A 23,680-nucleotide genomic window follows, 5' to 3' on the forward strand; every position below is an offset into this window, starting at 1 on the left:
TACGTTCGGTTGTTCTGAATAAATTAATTAGCAAGTATCTTCACCAAAACGTCCACACATAATATAATATTTTAATCACTATATTAATCGGGTGACCCACGGGCAGAACATTATACCCATACTATACCCATATATTATCGGGTTACCCATCGGGGCTTACCCATGGGTGAATATGGCGACCCAAACACTACCCATTCGGGTCGGGTGCCCATGGGCGCGGCCGCCCATAGGTCAGATTGCCGGGTTGACGCACGGGCTTTTACGGCGACCAACAACGAGGGGAAAGCGGAGGATGGAGGAGTTGGCGGTAGCGGGGCCTAGGGTAAGTTCCCCCAATCACCCTGGAAGAGGCGTGCCTGGCTCTTTTCCAAATTCTGCGTTTGAGCCATCTATTCTCTATCATCCTTCTCATGATTCATGTTCTAGCCTTCAGCATGTCTAGTCAATTTGGCTACCTCATGATGCTTTTATAGAATAGACACGGGTTACATAGTTCGATTCAAACACATGAGTACATAACCATCCGTTAATTAGAAGTCCAACCGTAGCCTAACTCATGCACTTCCATATTCAACGCACATCGAACATGTGTTGGTTGTGTGCAGCTTTGTGGTGTAGAGAAGTATGTGTATATTGTGTTTGTATCTCTTTTGATGCTACATTATGAGTCAATAATATCAAGAAAATATTAGTTTACACCACGAAGCCCCTCTGGCAACACTTTTGATTACATGTGGCGACGAAAATCTCAGCACTCACTGGACTTGGTGGTGTTATGCGAACTATGAAAACTATTACTTCGAAACACTCCGTGGAGTTGGGTTGCGTGAACTCATGCTTGCAGTTTTCAAGAGCCTGCGAAATTCATCAAGGCTTATTTTGCCATCTTTGTCAATATCAGCCTCCTCTAGGAGGGGGTCAATAGAACCCTTCAGTCCTGTATTCTGCAGACAAGAAGCACTATATCATGAGAAGCTTGAACTTCTTACACAATTGGAATCTAGTAGTATTACTAACAATCTTGAAAAGTACAACGGACGATGTAGTTAGGCAGCTGTTAAGTGTACCATCCTCAGTTCATTAGGTGTGATATAGCCATCACCGTCAACATCGAATTTATCAAATGCAGCCTGAGAAAATGATTTCCACTTCTCAGTATCATGTTCCACCAGCTGATGCACATGTAGTGTGGCAGCAACAAACTCTTCGAAATCAACAAATCCATCAGTGTTACTGTCAATCTGCTCAAGCATAAATATAAAATGTTGATGTGTTGTTGTTTTCTATAAATAAATAAATAAATAAGTATCAATTTCTGAAGTACAAATTGTGTTGATTAACTGCATGACTTTTATTCATTTCTTTTTGAATGATCATTGTTGCATAGTTACACAAAAAGGCAAACCACTGTAGGTGCAGGTATGGACGCAGGCATGACAGCAGAGCGCGTCCCACCAATTCTATTTGCAAACCACCTTGATAGATTCTATCTCTAGTTGTATTTATTTTCTTATAGCTGGGGTTTGTATCTTTATCTATATATAAGAGATACGGAATCTATAACTCCCGAACAACCTGTATTTGTGAATCTCGTCCCGAACCCGTCCTAAGCCGTCGGATGACCGCACCGATCTTGATGCAGGAGGACAATGCCACGTCATTTTCTTTGACCGTTCGGGACGACCGACATGACCACCGAACGCATCGGGTTATCCACTCCCCCTGCCTCCACCGCTCACGCACTTTTTCCCCTTTCTCCACATCACAGGCGGCGGGCCGAGCTCCTGTGGAGTGGCTGCCCTGGAGGCGTCGCCGGACACCACGGCAGGAGGAGCTCGCGTGGTGGACACCCCGACGGCGTGGGGACTGTTAGAATTAATGGGCTAGGCCCATAGCAATTTCTGAAATCTCAAAGCCCATGTGTAAAATGGCAAGTGGTGGTGCTAAGTTTAGTCCCACCTTGGAAGTTGAAGAAGAGTTGGACCTCTTTATATAGTGGGTTCTCTCCACCACTCTAAGTGGTGTGTGAGAAGAGAAAGGGAAAACCACACGCGCGCGCTCGCTCGCCTCGCCTGGCCGGGCCGGGGCGGGGCCGGGCGTGGCGTGGCGAGGCAGCGCGTACATGCGACATGCGCGTGAATGGTCCGCCGAAATCCGGTCCGTCTCCTTGCAGGAGCGCAGCTTCCTTTTGCCGTTTTATTTTTATGTCTTGGCAGACAAGTTTTTGATTTCTTGTCCGGTAAGTATACGAATTAGAAACCGAGTCGGTTTGGGATTGTGGTCGCGACACAATACCGCCTCTGGTCCTAATATATATACAGCTACCGGCTGCGGCCAGAGACACACCGAAAAACACCTAGGGTTTTGCCTCATCTCACAACTTGCGCCGCCATCGTAGTCTACTCCATCCCAAACGCCGGCGTGCATCGGCGCGTGGGAGAGCAGGTCTCCGGAACCGTTCGTCTTTGCGATCCTGCACCGGGAGAGGACGAATTAGGTTTTTGGGAAGCGCTGTGCGCGACTGCTCAAATTCGTCATCACGGGTCGTCTTCCGTCCAAGTCGGGCGGTGCTACTCATCGTCGTATTCATCGCCGTCAGCAGCAGATCGTCGCCAACATCGTCATCAACACTGTCGCACCCATAATAGCTAACGATCAGTACGTCCAACATCCTCTGTTCATGTCTGTTTCTACAGCTATTGTTACGTGTTTGCTGCTGTTATGCATGTCTTGCTGTTCTTCTAGTTTGCTAGATTATTGCATGCTAGTATCTCTTCTAGTCATGAATTATTTACTGGAATTAATCATGAACTTGCCTAATATTCCAACAATCCAAAAACCTAATTGTAGGCAATTTCCTGAGTTAACTATGGCTGGATTTGCTGATGCACTGAGGCCGGATAAGTTTACCGGTGTGCACTTTAAGAGGTGGCAGGTGAAGACCACGCTCTGGCTTACTGCTCTGAAAGTTTTCCACGCTAGTGTTGGTGCTCCAGAGGGAATAACCGACGAAGATCGGAGAAAATTCCAGGAAGCCAATACTATGTTTGTGGGATGCATTCTGAGTGTTCTTGCTGACCGTCTGTGTGATGTGTACATGCACATAAACGACGGAAAAATTCTGTGGGATGCACTGAATGCAAAATTCGGTGCAACAGATGCAGGCAGTGAACTGTACATCATGGAGAGTTTTCATGACTACAAGATGGTGAATAACCGTTCTGTGGTTGAACAAGCTCATGAGATACAGTGCATTGTGAAGGAACTTGAACTCCTTAAATGTGTTCTACCCGACAAATTCGTGGCTGGGTGCATGATTGCAAAGTTGCCTCCTTCATGGAGGAATTTCGCCACAACTCTGAAGCATAAGAGACAGGAGATATCAGTTGAAAATCTGATTGCATCTCTTGATGTTGAAGAAAAAGCTCGGGCTAAAGATACCACTGAAAAAGGAGGTGAGGTTCAGCCTACTGCTAACATGGTGCAGAGGTACCCACAGAACAAGAACAAAGGGAAGAACAAACCTGTTTTCAACAAGCCTACCAAGACTACTACCTTCAAGAAGAAGAAGTTCAACAAGGCTGAGCTAGAGTGCTACGCCTGTGGGAAGCCTGGACACTTTTCCAAGGAATGCCCTGAACGTGCAGACCGCAGAGGGAAAACAAGCTCCAAGACTGTCAACATGGTGACCGCTAGCAATACTGATGGGTATGGTAATTTACCTATTGTGCTTTCAGTATTTCAATCATCTTCGTGGTGGATTGATTCGGGTGCTAACGTTCATGTGTGTGCTGACATCTCCCTGTTTACTTCTTATCAGGTCGCAAGGGATTCTTCCGTCCTAATGGGGAATGGGTCACATGCTTCTGTTCGTGGCATTGGCACGGTGGATCTGAAGTTTACTTCGGGAAAGATCGTGCAACTAAGGAACGTGCAGCATGTCCCTACTATGAACAAGAATCTAGTTAGCGGCTCCCTTCTATGTCGAGATGGATTTAAGGTAGTTTTAGAGTCCAATAAAGTAATCGTGTCAAGATTTGGACAATTTATAGGAAAAGGCTATGAGTGCGGAGGCTTGTTCCGCTTTTCTCTTTCAGATTTTTGCAATAAGTCAATAAACCAAATTTGTGCTAGTGTTAATGATGATGCAAGTATTTGGCACTCTCGTTTATGTCATATTAATTTTGGTTTAATGTCTCGGCTATCCAGCATGAGTTTAATTCCGAACTTCACAGTTGCCAAAGGTTCTAAGTGCCATAGTTGTGTGCAATCTAAGCAACCTCGAAAGCCTCATAAGGCTGCCGAGGAGAGAAACTTGGCACCTCTAGAACTCATACATTCTGATCTTTGTGAGATGAATGGTGTGTTGACAAAAGGTGGAAAGAGATATTTCATGACTTTGATTGATGATGCGACTAGATTTTGCTATGTTTATTTGTTGCAAACTAAAGATGAAGCATTAGACTACTTTAAAATCTATAAAGCTGAAGTTGAAAATCAACTAGAGAGAAAGATCAAGCGTCTTAGGTCCGATCGTGGTGGAGAGTATTTTCCAAAAGTTTTTGATGAATTTTGTGAGGAACATGGTATTATTCATGAGAGGACGCCTCCCTATTCACCTCAATCAAATGGAGTGGCCGAGAGGAAAAACCGCACATTGACTGACTTGGTGAATGCCATGTTAGACACTGCTGGTTTATCTAAGGCATGGTGGGGGGAGGCTCTATTGACTTCATGTCATGTCCTGAATAGAGTTCCCAACAATAATAAAGAGAAAACCCCTTATGAGGAGTGGGTTGGGAGAAAACCATCACTTTCTTATTTGCGCACTTGGGGATGTTTGGCAAAGGTCAATATTCCTATTCCTAAGAAACGCAAACTTGGACCAAAGACAGTGGATTGTGTCTTTCTAGGGTATGCTCAACGGAGCATTGCTTATAGGTTTTTAGTGGTAAAATCTGAAGTACCTGATATGCATGTTGATACTATAATGGAATCTCGTGATGCAACATTTTTTGAGAACATATTTCCTATGAAAGATATGCATAGCATTGCTAGATTTTCTTCTGAGATAATTCCTGAATCTAGTACAACTGATGAATATTTCGAACAATCACATGAGGAAGTCCTTGAGAAGGATAACAATGAAGTTCCTAGAAGGAACAAGAGACAAAGGATTGCAAAATCCTTTGGTGATGATTTCATTGTATACCTTGTGGACGACACACCCAAGACGATTGCAGAAGCATATGCATCTCCGGATGTAGATGATTGGAAAGAAGCTGTTCATAATGAGATGGACTCAATTCTTTCTAATGGAACTTGGGAACTAACTGATAGACCATATGGTTGTAAACCTGTGGGCTGTAAGTGGGTGTTCAAAAAGAAGCTAAAGCCTGATGGTACTATTGATAAGTACAAGGCGCGGCTAGTGGCCAAGGGCTACACTCAGAAAGAAGGCGAAGATTACTTTGACACCTATTCACCCGTTGCTAGAATGACCACCATTCGAGTGTTACTTTCCTTGGCTGCCTCTTATGGTCTTATCATTCATCAAATGGATGTAAAGACAGCTTTTCTCAATGGAGAGTTGGAAGAGGAGATCTATATGGATCAGCCTGACGGGTTTGTGGTAAAGGGTGAAGAGAGAAAGGTGTGCAAGTTGTTAAAATCTTTGTATGGTCTGAAACAGGCACCTAAGCAATGGCATGAGAAGTTTGAAAGAACTCTGACTTCTGCAGGATTTGTCATTAACGAGGCTGATAGGTGTGTTTACTATCGCCATGGTGGGGGCAATAGTGTCATATTATGTTTGTATGTGGACGACATACTGATCTTTGGTACAAACATTAATGCAATTAATGAGGTCAAGTCTTTTCTATCAAAAAGTTTTGACATGAAAGATCTGGGAGAAGCCGATGTAATTCTAAACATCAAACTTATTAAGGATGAGAGTGGGATTACATTAACGCAATCTCACTATGTTGAGAAGGTCTTGAACCGATTCGGTTTTATGGATAGCAAGCCTTCTCCAACACCTTATGATCCCAGCGTGACACTCAGAAAGAACAAGAAAGAAACGAGAGATCAATTAAGATACTCTCAAATTGTCGGTTCACTCATGTACTTAGCTAGCGCTACAAGACCAGATATCTCTTTTGCTGTGAGCAAACTGAGTAGGTTCATGTCCAACCCGGGTGATGATCATTGGCATGCACTAGAAAGGGTCTTGCGCTATCTGAGAGGTACTATGAGTTACGGAATTACTTATTCAGGGCATCCTGCTGTGCTAGAAGGATATAGTGATTCAAATTGGATCTCCGATGTTGATGTACTTTACGCAACAAGTGGGTATGTATTTACTCATGGTGGTGGCGCAGTGTCATGGAGGTCTTGCAAGCAAACCATATTGACGAGGTCAACTATGGAAGCAGAATTAACTGCTTTGGACACAGCTACTGTTGAGGCAGAATGGCTGCGTGAGCTCTTGATGGACTTGCCGGTTGTTGAAAAACCTGTACCGGCTATTCTTATGAATTGTGATAACCAAACGGTTATCGCTAAAGTGAACAATTCTAAAGATAATGCAAAGTCATCAAGACACGTGAAAAGACGTTTGAAGTCTGTCAGGAAGTTGAGAAACTCCGGAGTAATAACTGTTACGTATATACAAACAGACAAAAACCTGGCAGATCCCTTTACAAAGGGACTATCACGAAATGTGATAGATATTGCATCGAGGGAGATGGGTATGAGACCCATAGATGTTACACCATAGTAGTAACCCAACCTTTGTGATCGGAGATCCCGTGAATTAGGATCTGGGAAGAACAAGCTATTGGTTAACTGAGGAGAGTAATAACTTATGATCGTCTCCAAGTGAAGATGCAAAACTCTCAGAGCTGTAAGGCTCAGATCTGTAAGGCAGGTTGGCAACATGCCTTAATGTGGTTCTATTGGCTATAATTAGCAAAGATGCTGTCCTACAGAGCAGTCTTGAAAGAACACACCTATATGAGTTCTGACTGTAAACGTCGCAGTCTATGAGATTTGGGTGATCTCTAGTAAGCTCACGAAGAGACCAGGGAGTATGACGTATAAGCTCCAAACCGCGGGGTAGCCTACTGGCGGTCAGGTACTGGTTAAGACTTTGAGTGAAACCTGTTCACACAAAACTAGCAATTCAAGGCATAGTCCATTGTCAAGTTGTGAATGGATGTAGCTTAAAGTTCTAGGCAGAAGTTCAACTTAACAGTCTCTGCTGAAACACTGGTATATTAAACAAGTGATGAGAGAAGGCAAATCTCTAAATGGGTATTTGAGATCTGGTGGGGGATTGTTAGAATTAATGGGCTAGGCCCATAGCAATTTCTGAAATCTCAAAGCCCATGTGTAAAATGGCAAGTGGTGGTGCTAAGTTTAGTCCCACCTTGGAAGTTGAAGAAGAGTTGGACCTCTTTATATAGTGGGTTCTCTCCACCACTCTAAGTGGTGTGTGAGAAGAGAAAGGGAAAACCACACGCGCGCGCTCGCTCGCCTCGCCTCGCCTGGCCGGCCGGCCGGGCCGGGCCGGCGTGGCGTGGCGTGGCGAGGCGAGGCGAGGCGGCGCGTACATGCGACATGCGCGTGAATGGTCCGCCGAAATCCGGTCCGTCTCCTTGCAGGAGCGCAGCTTCCTTTTGCCGTTTTATTTTTATGTCTTGGCAGACAAGTTTTTGATTTCTTGTCCGGTAAGTATACGAATTAGAAACCGAGTCGGTTTGGGATTGTGGTCGCGACACAATACCGCCTCTGGTCCTAATATATATACAGCTACCGGCTGCGGCCAGAGACACACCGAAAAACACCTAGGGTTTTGCCTCATCTCACAACTTGCGCCGCCATCGTAGTCTACTCCATCCCAAACGCCGGCGTGCATCGGCGCGTGGGAGAGCAGGTCTCCGGAACCGTTCGTCTTTGCGATCCTGCACCGGGAGAGGACGAATTAGGTTTTTGGGAAGCGCTGTGCGCGACTGCTCAAATTCGTCATCACGGGTCGTCTTCCGTCCAAGTCGGGCGGTGCTACTCATCGTCGTATTCATCGCCGTCAGCAGCAGATCGTCGCCAACATCGTCATCAACACTGTCGCACCCATAATAGCTAACGATCAGTACGTCCAACATCCTCTGTTCATGTCTGTTTCTACAGCTATTGTTACGTGTTTGCTGCTGTTATGCATGTCTTGCTGTTCTTCTAGTTTGCTAGATTATTGCATGCTACTATCTCTTCTAGTCATGAATTATTAACTGGAATTAATCATGAACTTGCCTAATATTCCAACAGGGACGAGCTCGTGCCCGCGGCGGAGGAGTTCGTGCGTGGCCGCGGCGGGAGGAGGTTTGTCCGGTGGATGCCCCGGCGGCGTGGGGAGGAGCTCGTTCCCGCGATGGAGGAGCTCGTGCGTGGCCTCGGCGGGGCGCAGGAGCACGACTGGTCCCTGGTGGCGGGCCGAATCCCTCCGTGTGCTCCTCGCCGGCGTGAGCCCATGCCGCCGCGATTTCTGGTCCGCGCAACCGGCTAAAGGTGCGGTCGTGGGCGGAGGCCGAGGCCGAGCGCCGCCTGCTCGCCTGCGCCATCACGGCGTGCGTCGAGGTCGTCCCTGTCTGCGAGATCTTCGCCAACGCTGACCATCAAGTCGGCGCCGCACTCCGGATACACTTCCCTCCGCAAGCTCGTCGCCAAACCGGTCGAGGTGCCGCCGTGGGCAGAGCCGAGCGCGCCTGCGCCAATGCGGCCGGCGTCGGGGCCGCCTCTATACGCGTGGTCATGGCCGCTGTGGCCATCACCAGGCGCAGTGCTCCGGGGTGAACGAAACCAGTGACGAGGACGTGATCGAGGTGGTCTTTGCCGCCGTGGCCAACACAAGGCGTCGCGCTCCATGCATGTTATCAGGCAGACATGCTGCTTCTGGCCTTCAACATCCTAGATCAGACAGCAACGGGTTCAGGCAAAACCGAACGGGGCCAGCACAAGGTGCCACTAACTACACCGCCAGGCTGCTCAAGGCCTTCAGCAACACCATCGAGCCACACAACTTCATTTACATGCAGGTAGCATCCCGGACCTACACAGGATGCTCAAGGTGTTCTGATCCATCCGGACATGCAGGTAACTTCATTTAAATTTAAAACAACGGCAAATGTACACCAATTTTTAGCCACCATTTGGCAAACTTATAGATTTGTTTTGCCATCAGTGCGTGTTTCACGACCATGGCAAATTTTCTTTCTTTTTGCATCATGTCAAAATTATTTTTTATGCGACCATGGTAAATTTAGTTCTATGGTCACAGCAATTTTTTCTATGCACCATGCATTTTTTAGTGCAATTTCTTTGCACCCACGATAATTTATTTTTGAATAAATTTCTAAATTTCATACAAACGATGGCAATTTATCTTCCATAGCATGGCAACGTTTTTTTTATTTGTACATCATGAAAATTTTGGTAGTTGCCATCTATCATGGCATTTTTCTTTTTTCTGTAGGTACTGTGTGGTAGTCAATTATAACAATTGATAGCAATTTCTTGATTTTTGTGGCAATTTTAATGTACAGTTTTTTCTCATTTTTTCAGTTGGGTCTTCTTCACTGTTTTTGTTTTTTTGCTGCAATGTTTTTATATAATAGTTTCTGACTGCTTTTTCATAATCATTTGGGCCAGCAGGCTAGCGAAAGGCCCAGCTGACGTGGGATTCGGTGGTTCGGGCTGGGGGAACATGGCAACGAACAAAACCGTTCGGTGATCCTGCTGCATCGAACGTTTTGTTCAGATCGCTCAACTCCCAGGCCGAACGTTCGGCACATATCGACGTCCAAGAGATATCATTCCAATGATAGATATACTGTTGCGAAAGGTGACTCCAGTCCTATTTGGACGTGGAAAGGTGTGAACCATATTCTATTAGGACGTCCCAATATAAGAAATGTAGAGACTACGCAAACCATGAGTGGCGTGGCTATGGAGAAAATCCAAGCAACCATTAAGGCCTTGTTCGTTTAGCCCCCACCAGTCCAGGATTGGGGCAAAATCCCTGACAAACCCCATGGTTTTGCCCCCAGGGTTCAATCCCGGTCAATCTTAAAAGGGCATTCGCTTAAACCCAGCCAGGGTTTAACCCCAGCCTATCCCCTCCCAAAACCCTATGTTTCACGGCGAGACAATCCCCACCTCACAGGAACGTATCTGGTGCACCAAGTCAATGGGTGCTACCAGTGCATCGGACCCCGTTGCACATTAAAAAATGTTCAAAAAAATCCGGCAAAAAAATTAGTGTATCGATACAACACCAATGTATGTTGTCGCAAAAAATAAATCAAAATTCAAAACAATGGTCAAGATACAAAAATGACAAATTTGACGTCAATGTGCTAATGGGCCAAAACTGAAGCCCAACTTGTGTTACGTACTACTCAGTGTCAAATTTGTTATTTTTGTATCTCGAGCAATGTTTCGAATATTGATCTAAACTTTTATGACAACATGCATTCATGTTGTGTCAATGCACTAATTTTTTTCTGATTTTTTTTGAACATTTTTGAATGTGCAACGGCCGACCGGTGCACCGGTAGCACAAATTGCCCCGGTGCACCAGATACATCCCCCCCACCTCACCTCCCATGGAAGCATACCCCCCACCCGAGCGACAAAAGAAAAATGATATCTTTCTCTCCTCTCTCTAGTTCTCTCGTGCGGTTGGAGTAAAAGCATAAAACCACCACAACTGACGTTAAGGTACAAAGAAACCACCATTTTTTTCTTCGCTGATAACTACCTTTTTTTCTTCTAAAAGTTAAAAAAAATCATGATGAGCAGTTTGCTTAAATTTAACCACATTTATAACAGTTATGGCCCGCATGTAAGCACTGACATGGTAAAATAGACTGTTATGACTGGTGGGCTTCCCACATGTGTCTCCCTTAATAAAATTCTCCATGTCAATTTTTTTGCCTCACTCCTTAGCTTTCCCCACACCGTCAAGGTCCCTTCCCATGGCTGTGGCTGCTCCCGATCCCCTCCGCCAAATCCCACCAACAAAATTCTCGCCACCGCCGATGCAGGTGTTGGAGCACGAGATCGAAAGCTAGGACCCAATCTCAATGAGTTGATGCAGGTGCTGGTCGTGCCACGCCAGTTTTGACCACCACAAGGAGAAGAGCGACCAACAGCTCGGCGCAGGCCTCATACCGGTGGCCCCCAATGCCGTGTCAAAGCTCAAGCGCGAGACCAGGGAATGAAGCCGCGGAAGGGACCTCATCGCCAAGCCGCTGGTGGGTGGTGCCCCTGCCGGTCAAGCAACGGCACATGGGGTGGGCGCACTGACAGGTGCGCACTTCGAGCAACCGGCCCGCCAGCTGTTCGATGCACCTCGCATCGGCATCGGCTCATACCGCTCCTGGCCCAAGGAGAAGCGGCAGGAGTGGCTCTTGTCAGAGCTTAGGCGCCGGACTACTTCAACGCCTACATGATCTCCATCGCGACGGCATCATCTGGTGTGATCGTCGTCGAGCTCATGCAGCGGGAGTGCCACGTGGGGCAACCCCTCGGGTGGTCCCGCTGTTCGAGAAGCTAATCGAGTAGCCTAGCAATCGATTCTGCCTCTGCACCCCTTATTCTCCAGCTCCGACATGATAAGTGTAGGGTCGCGCTATTCGTCACCTCGGATGAGGAATAGTTATTCTTCACCCCCTCTATTTTGACGTTAATACACCGTATTTTTAGGTTTCGTAAATTTTATCTTATTTCATACGAAAAAACGTAAGAAAATGTATACTCGTCGTAAAAATTATTTTATATTACGTAAAGTTGCGAACGTAAAAATATACATAAAATGTGATATTTCTGGTCTTATAACTTATTTTTTTTATTTTCTTATACCAAATTTTACATAGTGAATCAATATGAATGTAACTATTTGTATTCCAAACGTAATCTATTTATAAAGCGATCGTAAGATTACCTCGGATGAAGAATAACTTATTTTGCACCCTGGGTGATGAATAGTAACACTATATATATCCACGAGGCTCAAGCAATACAACGAACTATTTCACCAAATCCCTCTCTCCCTCCTAGCATGGTATTAGCCTAACCGATCCAAACCCTAGCCGCCGTCTTCGCTTCCGCTCCGCGTCGCGCCCGGGGCGGTCGGTCTTCATGATCGCCGCCAGGGGCCGCGCCGCCCGTACCTAGGGTTCATCCGTCGGTCATGTTGACCGGTTGCTCTAGAGAGTCTTTTCCCAGCCCTTACTCCGAGTTTTTTCGCCACTTCCCGGTCGTCTTAATCGGCGTTTTTTTTTTTTGGTTTTCCAATCTAAGATTGGTTTGCGTCGCCCACCGATTGTCGACCTTTGCACGCCTTTACTCTGACTACGGCGTCGACTACACCGACCTCTGCTTCGACTGTGTGACTTGGCTTGGCGTGGTACGCGGCGTCCAAGCGGCGCCCGTCATCCGTCGTCCCGTCATCGCCTGTCGTTCCTATCTGATCGTGGCCTCCACCAACTCTCGCTCCACTCCAGGTCCGACACGGCATCCCAGGATTCACGCATGCTCACGGTGTATGAAGCTGCCCAGTCATCCGCGTGGCACGCGGCCAACCCACGCCGTCGCGCGCTCACTTGGGCGTGGTTGGCGTTGATGCGGCCGGCTGATGGTGTTAACTCGCTGGACCACATGTCCGTGCATGGCTCAAGTATGGTTGCGATATGTGGCTACTCGCACCTACGGGTTTCCACCAAGTTGCATACGGCCACGTTCATCCGACGCACGCCGTGCGGACACTTTAACTTCGCGGGCGTTTGGACTGATCATCCGAGTGTATGTTGAGTATATTGATTATTAGGAAAGCTAGAATAGCGTAGGATATTATTCTGCCTTGTCTTATACTCTAAGTTGATCATGTATTCATATATATATGCCCACGAGGCTCAAGCAATACAACAAACTATTTCACCAAATCCCTCTCTCCCTTCTAACAATAAGCTCTGCCTCGGTCCAATCCCAGTTCCTCGTATCTAGCAAGCCATTTATCAATTCGTCCTAGCTTAGCCTTCCTCTCCACCCTGCTGACCACCTCCGCTATCCAATTTCAGGAAAGAACGACCGAAAGCACAACTACATCGAACTCCGCCACTGCCCGTTCCTGTCTCCTCAAGTGTCGTCGCTCTGCTTGTCACCGGTAATTGTGGGTTGCCCCAAATGACCCCCGGGTCACACCAATAGCATACAAGACCAAGGTTGGAGGTGAAGGCCATGGTGGCATGAACCGGTATTGGGAAAGACTGGTGAGTCTGAGGCTAGACCGAGAGGTGTTCGTAAAGAAGTTTTTGGGCTTGGGGAGAGAAACATGACTCTGATAGGCAGGCCCGCATTCATATTAATGGTCAACACAAACCGCATTGCCTTTTACGTGACCATGACGGGTGGGCCAACGATGTCATAAATATGCTCAATGTTAGGCCACCCGGTTATCAAGGTTTTTTGTGAAAAAAATTAGAAAAACTGGTAGGTACCAGCGAAGAAAAAAAGGTTGTGTTTTTTGTACCCTAACGCCAATTGCGGTAGTTTTATGCTATTTATTTATTCCGATTCGAGGCGATGGTCCGACAATTGCGGGTGGCAGGGATGGAATGGACAATGACTATGCAACCTATCAGAGGCGGCGGATCCATCATGCTTCTCTCTCCTAGTCCATGTCGAAGGCGACCAAAGGTGAAGTGGAGCGGCGGCACGAGCTCAAGGACGAGCAATTGGTGACTTGCAGTGCGAGCCAACAATGACCTCAGTGACCCATCTCCGATGTCCCTCTCCCCGAACGAAGTGTCCTCGCTAGTAAGCCTACTCCTCGCGGTGACTTGCAGCAGTGGAAGCTCTGCCCCTTTTATAATGTCACACGATAGACTGTAGATTTTGTATTTGCTTTCAGAGTTTGGACAGCTGAATCAAACCCCAATCGAACACCTCTTGGATTTAGGATGAATTTTACCTTGTATCTTGTTCCATGTGATTGTTCATGTACCTTGTGGATCTTATGTGCTTGTTAGTCTAGTGGATGTGTGATTGGACTTGTTCTTGAGTGTTCCTCTTGTGATTTCTCCCTGTTTTCTCCTCATGTTCTTCCTGTTCTTCCTCAAATCCATCTTCAATTTGTGAACATCAGGACAAATCGGGGCACTTTGGCCCGTGCCCTACATCACTTCTGCTTGGTCAATGATGCTTCTATTGGACCCCTTGCCTATACGGGCCAGAGGGGTCCAATGATTCGATGCTGGCAGTGCCAGGCCTTGGATAATTTGACTTGCTAGCAAAGTGTTTGTGCTTTACTACGAAGCTATAAAAACGAGGAAGACCACCGACTTAGGATATCGTCAGAAGACGATCATATCATGTGGTTGCTGCCTGATTGATGACTAAAAAGAGAAGCGAAAATATAACGGAAGATTGTGAAGAATTTGTTGGAGGATATCGTCAGAAGACGATCATATCATGTGGTTGCTGCCTGATTGACGACTAAAAAGAGAAGCGAAAATATAACGGAAGATCGTGAAGAATTTGTCGCAGAATCTCAAGCGATCATAGTACGTCATATGTGCAAGATTTAAAGTGAGACAACATTTTCAATTCTAAAACATAGGAGAATGGGAATTGACAGAATTGGTCCAGACTTGGAAACTAAAGCCACATCCCTACCGCCGTTACACCCATAGCCCCTACTGCTACACAAACTGGACCAATTAATAAAGCTCGTGAATGCCAATTAAATTATCAGGTACTTTTGTTTCTTCTAACTATTTCTAATGTTCATGGGAAAATGATGTTGCCTAACTTAGATACTTTTGTATTGCATAGGAATGAAGGGCCTAACGTGGACAAGAGGGGTGAGCATTGAAGCATGATCAAGCATGGAGAGAAAGGCGCGCACGCAGGAAACAAGAATGGAGCTTCAAGTGGAGATTACATGACTTTGAAGCCGCCATGATGACGTATGAAGACTTGGACGGCCACCTCATGATTTTCGTCCATAGCCTTCTATAGGTGTTGCACCACCTTGTTTCTGTGCCAGGCCCGTGTAATTTTGAATCATGGGCTGTTTTTAGAGTTCGTATTGGTAGGGAAAACAACTTGGGATGGATTTTAGTCCCACCTTGTCAAGGGTGGACGAAATTCCCCTTTGTGTCTATAAATAGAGCCCTCAAGACTTCGTTTAGACTCGGCTTTTCTTTAGATAAAAGTTAGTCATAGCTACAACGTCGCGTACTTCGTTGGGGTCCAACGACCAGAACAATACAGCTTACGGAAACCCAACTTTCCTCAATAACCATTCATCTTTTATTCACAATATCCAGGTTACAAAATCTTAGTTCATGCTTGTTCATCGATTGTTTGCCGGAATTAGACATTCATGGTCAAGTTGATCGTGCTCCGGCGTGGTCAATAACCTCCGGAGTTGGTTTAGCGATTGCTAAGACACAACGTCATCGCACGTTTGTTGTCGGATCGTCAAAGTCAACTCCACCGAAATTGATAGCTACCATCTCATCAAAATATCGGGGCAACCTTGCCCTATCAGCATGATTTTGAGCTACATTTGCTACTTGTGTTTTTTACGAGAGTGTTGTGCTCACATGTAATAGTGTGTTTGTTTATTTGTGTTAAATCTGGCATGGGACTAAAAATACATTTGTTTATTTATGTCCCTTGAAAGGTTGCTAGCCCCGCAAAGTCATACACATACCCTACTTATGAGTAATCAGGTTACTCATGGGCGAGGATGGCGACCCATACCTACCCATTCAGGTCAGGTGCCCATGGCATATAACGCCATAGGTCAAAATGCCAGCTTTGGACCTCGTTGGCAATGGTCCCATGCAAAGAGTTAAAGTGTGCTTGAAACTCCAAATTTAACAACTCACTTATTAGAACTATTCAGGCTAAGAGAGAATGAAGTCAAACTGAATTGCTAGTTGCTACACACATAGCTCCATCCAGATGGTGGACATTAAAAAGAGAAGAGCTCCGCATGTGGTTATCTAGCGACTATGGTTATCCCATCACACCTTACATGCATAATTAACCAAAACCCAGCAGTTAAAACCATACATATTATTGTGTTATTCCATTTTCTTCTATACTTGTCCTTTTTCCCCTATTGGAAACCATTAATGTTGAAATATTTGAGAATCATTAGATAATGACTTCTTAGAAATCCATGAAAATTAATACCTTTGTAATAATTTTTAAAGAACTCTATGGAAGTTTTTATGCTCCTTTACAATGCATATACCCTGAGGAAACTCAGGAAAAATATGTAAATTCAAGACAGATAAAACAGTGGTAAGACGGATAAAATAGTGGTAACATACCGCCTCAACAATTTCAAGAACACGAGGACCCTTTAATCTCCATGGAACATCCTTTGCAAGAGCCTGCACATTACGTATTTTGCTAACACATCGGTCTTGATTATGAATATTTTACCTAGAACAAATAGGTTCCAACAAAAAACTGGAACCGCCTCGTAAATTTAGATGTACAAAAGATGTGCAAGGAAATCGTTTCTTTATTTTCAGAAGAGGAAAGGGTTTAGCATTTGCCCACAGGAAATAGAAACAAATCTTTAAAAATACATTAGCAAGTTCAGATAAATTTCGAGAATCAAAATACTTAATCAAATCGATTTACAATCGAAAGAACATGGTCCTTCGATTGGGAACATTGACAATGTGAGGTGACCACCTAGGTGCGTTTCTACGAGCATAAGGTACAATTCAAAAAACTCATTTCAAGGATAGCATTGTTATACTAGCACAATCCCCGTGCGTTGCTACAAAGCCTTAAAAAACGAGGACTTAGACCACCGGCTTAGAGCATCACCGATAGCTCATATACAACAACAACAAAGCATTTAGTTCCAAACAAGTTGGGGTAGGCTAGACGTGAAATCCACAAGATCTCGCAACCAACTCATGGTTCTGGCACATGGATAGCAAGCTTCCACGCACCATTGTCCATGGCTAGTTCTTTGGAGTAAAATTTGGGGCACCAAAAAGTGCTTTATAGGGCACGAGAAAGTGAGTGTCTCCAACAGCTGCCCTAAAATAGGGCAATCGAAACATCCAAACTGAAGATTGAACTTCAAATGTACATATCTGCATAGTTCCATAGTGAGATCAAATGCGGGCAGTCGATCTCCAAATTATGTATTACCTCCATCGCAAATTAGTTGTCTTAGATTTGTCTAGATATACAGATGTACCTAACACTAAAACGTGTAAGATGTATCTAGGCAAATCTAAGACAATTAATTCGGGACGGAGGGAGTGCAAATGTGTTTTTCTTGGGCACATATAATTCACTAGTTTTATTCACCCCGATTAACTACTACTTATCAGCTCGATGGATGAGGAGGTGGATCACATTCAGTACCTTGTGTTCCTTGGCGACAATTTATACAATTGCCATCCTCTTGATTAAGCCGCATGCGATTGGCATCTGACGACAAGCTAGAGGGATTAGCTGCCAGGTTATCTCCTACTTGGTGTAGCAATAATTTGACGAACTGAATCAGCGTTGATGAATCAGCTCATTTGATTCTGCATGAACTGAATCAGTGTTGCTTCAGATTGGGAGAAGGCAAAACGAGATCAGCGGTCAACGCATCTTCTCGTGCAGCCACACCTCGTCGGAGGCCGCCAGACGTGCGGGCGTTGGTGCTGCTGCAGCCTGGAGCTGGATCCGCGTGGGCTGAGGGGAGCTGGAGCTCGCCGCGGTCACCGCCTAAGACAAATCTGCAGCTTCACCTGCAGTTCACGCGGCCACATGGACGAGTGCGAGCCGCACAACTTGCTACTCCACCTGCAGCTTACGCGGACAATGTCGGCGTGCAAGGCCTCCGCCGTGCGTGGCGTGAGGCCGCTTGTTAGGTGCCCGATCTATTCACTCGTTGGATTGGGGATTACAGTCTCTATCTCACGACACACTTCCTCCGAAGGAGTTCTCTTGGAAAGAAAGAAAGAAGAAAAGGAAACGAAAGTGCCAGCCGTGCCGTTTCCTTCGCTGGAGCTTGCTTATAGAGCATTCATCCATTCAGGGCCCACGAACCGGCGACTCGGATGCTTGATCCTAGGTGGCCTGGCGATGACGCGCTCTCTCCCCTGATTGGTCGCCTGTAGCTGACTTGTTGCCGCCTTGTCAGCGCTGATCTTGTCCCGGGCTGCACCTGTATTTGGGACGCTGACATCCCCTGCCCCTTGAGAGCATGCTTGTCCCCAAGCTGCTACGAGAGGATAGCGGGCTTTGAGCGCGAGGGCGTCCTCCCACGTAGCGTCCAGGAGCTCTGAATCAGACCAGCGCACAAGATACTGCTCACGTCGTCCGGTAGGAGTTTGCCGCCAGCGCCTATCGAGCATCTCCACCGGAACCAGCTCTGCAGATCGAGGTACAGGCAAATTATCAGAGGCGTCCGTACCTGGCGTGAGGACCTGCCGCAGCTGAGAGACGTGGAACACCGGGTGAATCTTGGATTCCGGTGGCAGCTCCAACTCGTAAGCGACTGGGTTAATCTTGCGGATCACTTTGAAGGGACCAAAGTATTTGAAGGCAAGCTTGTGGTTGGCTCGGCGATGAACGGATGATTGCACATACGGTTGTAATTTGATGAAGACGGCATCCCCTACATTGAATTCTCTGTCCGTGCGCTTCTTGTCTGCTTGCACCTTCATGATGTGGCGAGCCCGATGCAGATGCTGCTTAAGGACCTGCTGCATTGTTTTTCTCTCCTCCAGCCAGTCCTTCAGGGCTGGGATTGTGCAAGTTGATGCTGCTTCGATTCCCCAATGCCTGGGTTCATGCCCATACAGTGCATGGAAGGGTGACATGTCCAGGGCAGAATGGTAACTGGAGTTGTACCAGAATTCCGCGAGAGAGAGGAACTGGCTCCAGTGATTTGGGCATGCATGGATGAAACATCGAAGATATATCTCAAGGCATTGATTCACCCGTTCTGACTGACCATCTGTCTGAGGACGGTACGGTGTGCTCATGTTGAGCTCTGAGCCGATGATGGAGAAAAGCTCACGCCAAAACTTGCTGGTAAAGACTGGATCCCGATCTGAGATGATGGCTTTGGGTAGCCCATGGAGCTTGTAAACGTTGTCCAGGTATGACAGGGCCACTTTTGCTGAGGTGAATGGGTGTTGGAGTGGCAAAAAATGAGCATACCGTGTGTATTTGTCTACAACGACCAGAATGCAGTTTGCTTTGCCCGATTGCGGAAGACCATCTATGAAATCCATAGTAACAACTTGCCAAGCACCCTCAGGCAGCGGAATTGGTTCGAGCAGACCCGGGTATTTGACCCGCTCCGGTTTTGCTTGCTGGCAGATTACACAACTCTGAACATATTGCTTGATGACCTGTTTCATTTTGGGCCAGGCAAACAGCCGCCGCAAACGCCTGTAGGTCACAGGGAAGCCTGAGTGACCACCGATTGTACTGTCATGGAAAGCGCGGAGAACTTTCTGTTGGATAGTAGGGGAGCCACCGAGCCACAATCTGTTTCTGAAGTATAACAGCCCCTCCGAAACAGAGAAACGCCCTTTGGGATCCTCTTGCTTGGAGAATTGTTCAAGGAGCTGGTTGGCGTGATTGTTGTCGCTGTAGCTTGCTCTGACATCGTCTATCCAAGCCGGTTGACGGACCGAGACGGCTAAAGCGCTTTCCTGAGCGTGACTGCGCCTGGACAGCGCATCTGCTGCATTGTTTGTGCTGCCTTGCCTGTAGGAAATCTTGTATCGTAGCCCGAGCAACTTGGTGAAAGCCTTTTGCTGCCATACCGTAGATAGACGTTGGTCATCGAGGTGAACCAAACTGCGCTGATCCGTGCGGATCAAGAACTCATCATGCTGCAGGTACGGCCGCCATTGCTCCACTGCCATGAGGATGGCCAAGCATTCTTTTTCATACGTCGATAGACCTCTGTGTTTAGGAGCGAGCGGCTTGCTCATGTAAGCGATTGGGTGCCCACCTTGTTGCAATACTGCCCCCACGCCCTAATCACAAGCATCCGTGTCAATGACAAACTGCTTGGTGAAGTCAGGTAGTTGCAAAACTGGTGCTGATACGAGGCTTTGCTGCAGGAGTGTGAATGCCCTGGCAGTCTCTGTCGTCCAGACAAACGGGTGGTTCTTCTTGAGTAGATTGAAAAGAGGTCTAGCGATGATGCCGAAATGCCTGACAAACTTTCGGTAGTAACCGGCCAATCCTAGGAAACTTTGCACTTCTTTGCTGTTGCGTGGGGTGGGCCAGGTCTTGATAGTTTCAATTTTGCTCAGGTCTGTGGAGACACCATGTTCATCGATCACATGCCCCAGGTAGGCAATCTGGCGCTGCCTGAAAGCACACTTGGACTGCTTCACGTGCCACTGGTCTCGTCGTAGCAACTGCATCACTTGTCTCAAGTCTTCCACATGCTGAGCCAGAGTCTTACTGAAGACTAAGGTGTCGTCGAAGAACAGAATGACACAGACTCTCAACAGAGGTTGCAATGTGCAGTTGATAGCTCCGATGAACGTGGAAGGTCCAGCTGCTAATCCAAATGACAAGACGAGGAACTCCCAATGACCAGTGTGTGGGGTGAATGCCGTTTTGTACTCCTCTCCTTCTGCCAGCCGTATTTGGTGGTAGCCTGCGCGCAGATCCAACTTAGAGAACCATTTGGCACCTACCAATTTGTCGAGGAGTTCATCGATAATGGGCACTGGGTACTTGCTGACAATTGTCATGGCGTTCAAGCATCTATAGTCCACACACAATCGCCATGTGCCATCTTTCTTTTTAACGAGCAGTGCTGGAGAGGAAAAGGGGCTGGTGCTCTCTCTGATGACACCGGCATCCAGCAGTTCCTTGACCTGACGCTCAATTTCGTTCTTGAGCTCCGGTTTGTGGCGATACGATCGCATGTTAACAGGCTGAGCCCCCTCCATGAGTGGGGTCCTATGATCACAAGCACGCCGTGGAGGTAGTCCCTTGGGTGCTTCAAAGACATCCGTATACTGCTCCAATACTCTGAGGATTTCCACCGGTATCGCTTCCTCTGATGCACCAGTTTCGCTCACTGCATTCAAGTGAACCACATAAGCTACCGAGCCTTGTTTGCATGCTGATAGGAGCTCTTGAGATGAAATAGCAGAGCACTGATGTTGACTGTTAGACACTGCCTGAAGTTCCACTGCTCCTCGGTCTGTGTTGACTGTCATGTGCTGCTCCTCCCAATCGATATGCATAGGGCTGTGCTTCTTCAGCCAGTCCATGCCCAAGATGGCGTCGTATGCACCCAAAGAAATCAATTTGAAGTCAGTAACAAACTCATGCCCTTGTGATGTCCAGGAACAATCAGGAATGAAAATGTTGCAGACTAGTATTGCGCCATCCCCCATCCGCCACTTTGACCCTACAGGTTTTGTTCAGTTTACAGACTCCATGCAACTTGGTGGCCAGGCGATGATCAACAAAAGATGAGGAGCTGCCTAAATCCACCAACAGTGAGACTTCTTGCCCCTGAATCCAAGCATGTAACTGCATCACCCCTGGGCCGGCAGATCCATCCACTGCATGTTTCGATATCGTGCATAGGTTATCATCATCTCTGTCAGCGTGCTCCTGTTGGGCATCCCCTGACATTTCTTCTGTAGCAAATAAGGCCAGGAGTTCTTCGACCACATGCATCTGGACAGTGGCTGGGCAGGTGTGATCCTTACCCCAGCGTTCTCCACACTTAAAACAGAGCCCACGAGCACGCCTGAAAGTGCGAAGTGCAGAGATCTTGGAACTGTCTGAATTTGCTCTTGCTGCTTCAATGCCGCGACGATCTTCAGCACCAGTAGGTGGGACTGTTGTTCGCGTTGTACTGGTGGCTGGGAGCAGCGTGCTTGGCAGAGAGGCACGCGCCGGTGGGGTTCGCATGTGTTGAGTGCGCCCGAACACTTCACCATCTGCAACTTCCTACTGGAGCAGTGCCAGAGAACAAGCTGTATCGAGATCGGGTGGTCTCTGAATGAGCACGACCGCCCGAATGTCCGCATGCAGACCCTCGATGAAGCGTGTAAGAAAGAAGTAATGATGTGTCAGTTCCGAGTATGAAATCATATGATTCATCAGTGTTTCAAATCTCTATAAAATCAGCTACTGAACTAGTCTGATGAATAGAGTAAAATTGTCTGATAAGCAACTGGTGTTTATCATGGCCGAACCGCGTGCACAGCAGCACTGTGAAGGATTCCCAATTGAGACCAGCGATTTTGCGCTGCACTGACTGCAACCAAATCGCGGCGGCACCCGAAAAATTCAGGATCGCCATTGGAACCCAATAGGAGTCGTGCACTATGAACATCTGAAAATACTGTTCACACAGTGTTTTCCAGAGTTGTGGGTTCTCTCCGACCAAGACCGGGAAAGTCATCGGCGGTGGTGCTTGCCCGAGTGATGCTAGCACTTGTGATGACAGCGGAGATGGAAATTGAGACGGAATCACAACCGTACCCGTGACCGGGGGAGACGCCGGTGACTCAGGGGTCACCGACGAAGTCCCCCCGGTGTGTAGTGGTGCGCCGTGGCCTGATTGCCTATGGCTGTCGCTCGCGGCCGCGAAAGGAGATGCGGGCGGCGGGGATCCACTTGATGGAGCGGTCGCCGTTGAGGCGGCTTGTAGGGCCGCAACAGAGAGCTCCAGTTTCGCGAACCTCGCCTCGAGCTCTAGCTTCCAGGCGGCCAGCGAGTCGATCCTCGCGGTCTGCGCGTCGAGGCCCTCGATGATGGAGTCGTACTTGGCGTCGGCCGCGGCGGCGCGGTCGTTGGCGTTGGAATCCAGACGATCGAGGTAGGCGCGCAGCTCCGGATCCATGGTGGCGATGAGATGCTCCCGCGCCTGCTTCCGGCGGCGCGTGTCCAGCGTGACAGAGTTGATGGCGGCGGCGGCGGGGGAAGGGTAGTAAGCGGCGGCGAGGGAAGGGTGGTAGGTGGCTTATCTGATACTACGATGTTAGGTGCCCGATCTATTCACTCGTTGGATTGGGGATTACAGTCTCTATCTCACGATACACTTCCTCCGAAGGAGTTCTCTTGAAAAGAAAGAAAGAAAGAAAGAAAGAAGAAAAGGAAACAAAAGTGCCAGCCGTGCCGTTTGCCGTGATCCCAGCCAGGATGTCCTTTCCTTCGCTGGAGCTTGCTTATATAGCATTCATCCATTCAGGGCCCACGAACCGGCGACTCGGATGCTTGATCCTAGGTGGCCTGGCGATGACGCGCTCTCTCCCCCGATTGGTCGCCTGTAGCTGACTTGTTGCCACCTTGTCAGCGCTGATCTTGTCCCGGGCTGCACCTGTATTTGGGACGCTGACACCGCTGCATCGGGGGATGTGGCAGAAGGGCATTGGCTGCACCGGGACTTTCTGCTGCGCCGCAGCGGACGGGTGCTTGCGGGCAGAGCCGACGGGATTGATTCACGCATGCTCCCGCGCCACACGCAGGCGGAGGAGCTCGCCGGGGCGGCGGGGATGGCCAGTGGCGGAGGGGAATCGGTAGGGGAGGCCGAGGGGGAGCCGGGCCAGTGAGGGGCAAAGCGGGGAGGCGTCGGAGCTAGCCG

At 47.7% G+C, this 23,680-nt stretch overlaps 1 protein-coding gene across 1 annotated transcript in view; it reads right to left on the reverse strand.

The window, feature by feature from the left end:
- Positions 1-779: 779 nt before the first annotated feature.
- LOC123052781 (calcium-dependent protein kinase 18) overlaps positions 780-23,680 on the reverse strand; it is a 63,383-nt gene continuing 40,482 nt past the window's right edge. Inside the window, exons 10-12 of the mRNA XM_044476119.1 lie at positions 16,404-16,466; positions 1,068-1,241; positions 780-944 (exon numbers count right to left, since the gene is read on the reverse strand). Coding sequence (XP_044332054.1) covers positions 795-944; positions 1,068-1,241; positions 16,404-16,466 — 387 coding nt within the window. The 3' untranslated portion in view covers positions 780-794. The remainder of the gene's footprint in view (positions 945-1,067; positions 1,242-16,403; positions 16,467-23,680) is intronic.

The sequence above is a fragment of the Triticum aestivum genome, chromosome 2D (genome assembly GCF_018294505.1).
Source record: "Triticum aestivum cultivar Chinese Spring chromosome 2D, IWGSC CS RefSeq v2.1, whole genome shotgun sequence".
NCBI classification, from domain to species: domain Eukaryota; kingdom Viridiplantae; phylum Streptophyta; class Magnoliopsida; order Poales; family Poaceae; genus Triticum; species Triticum aestivum.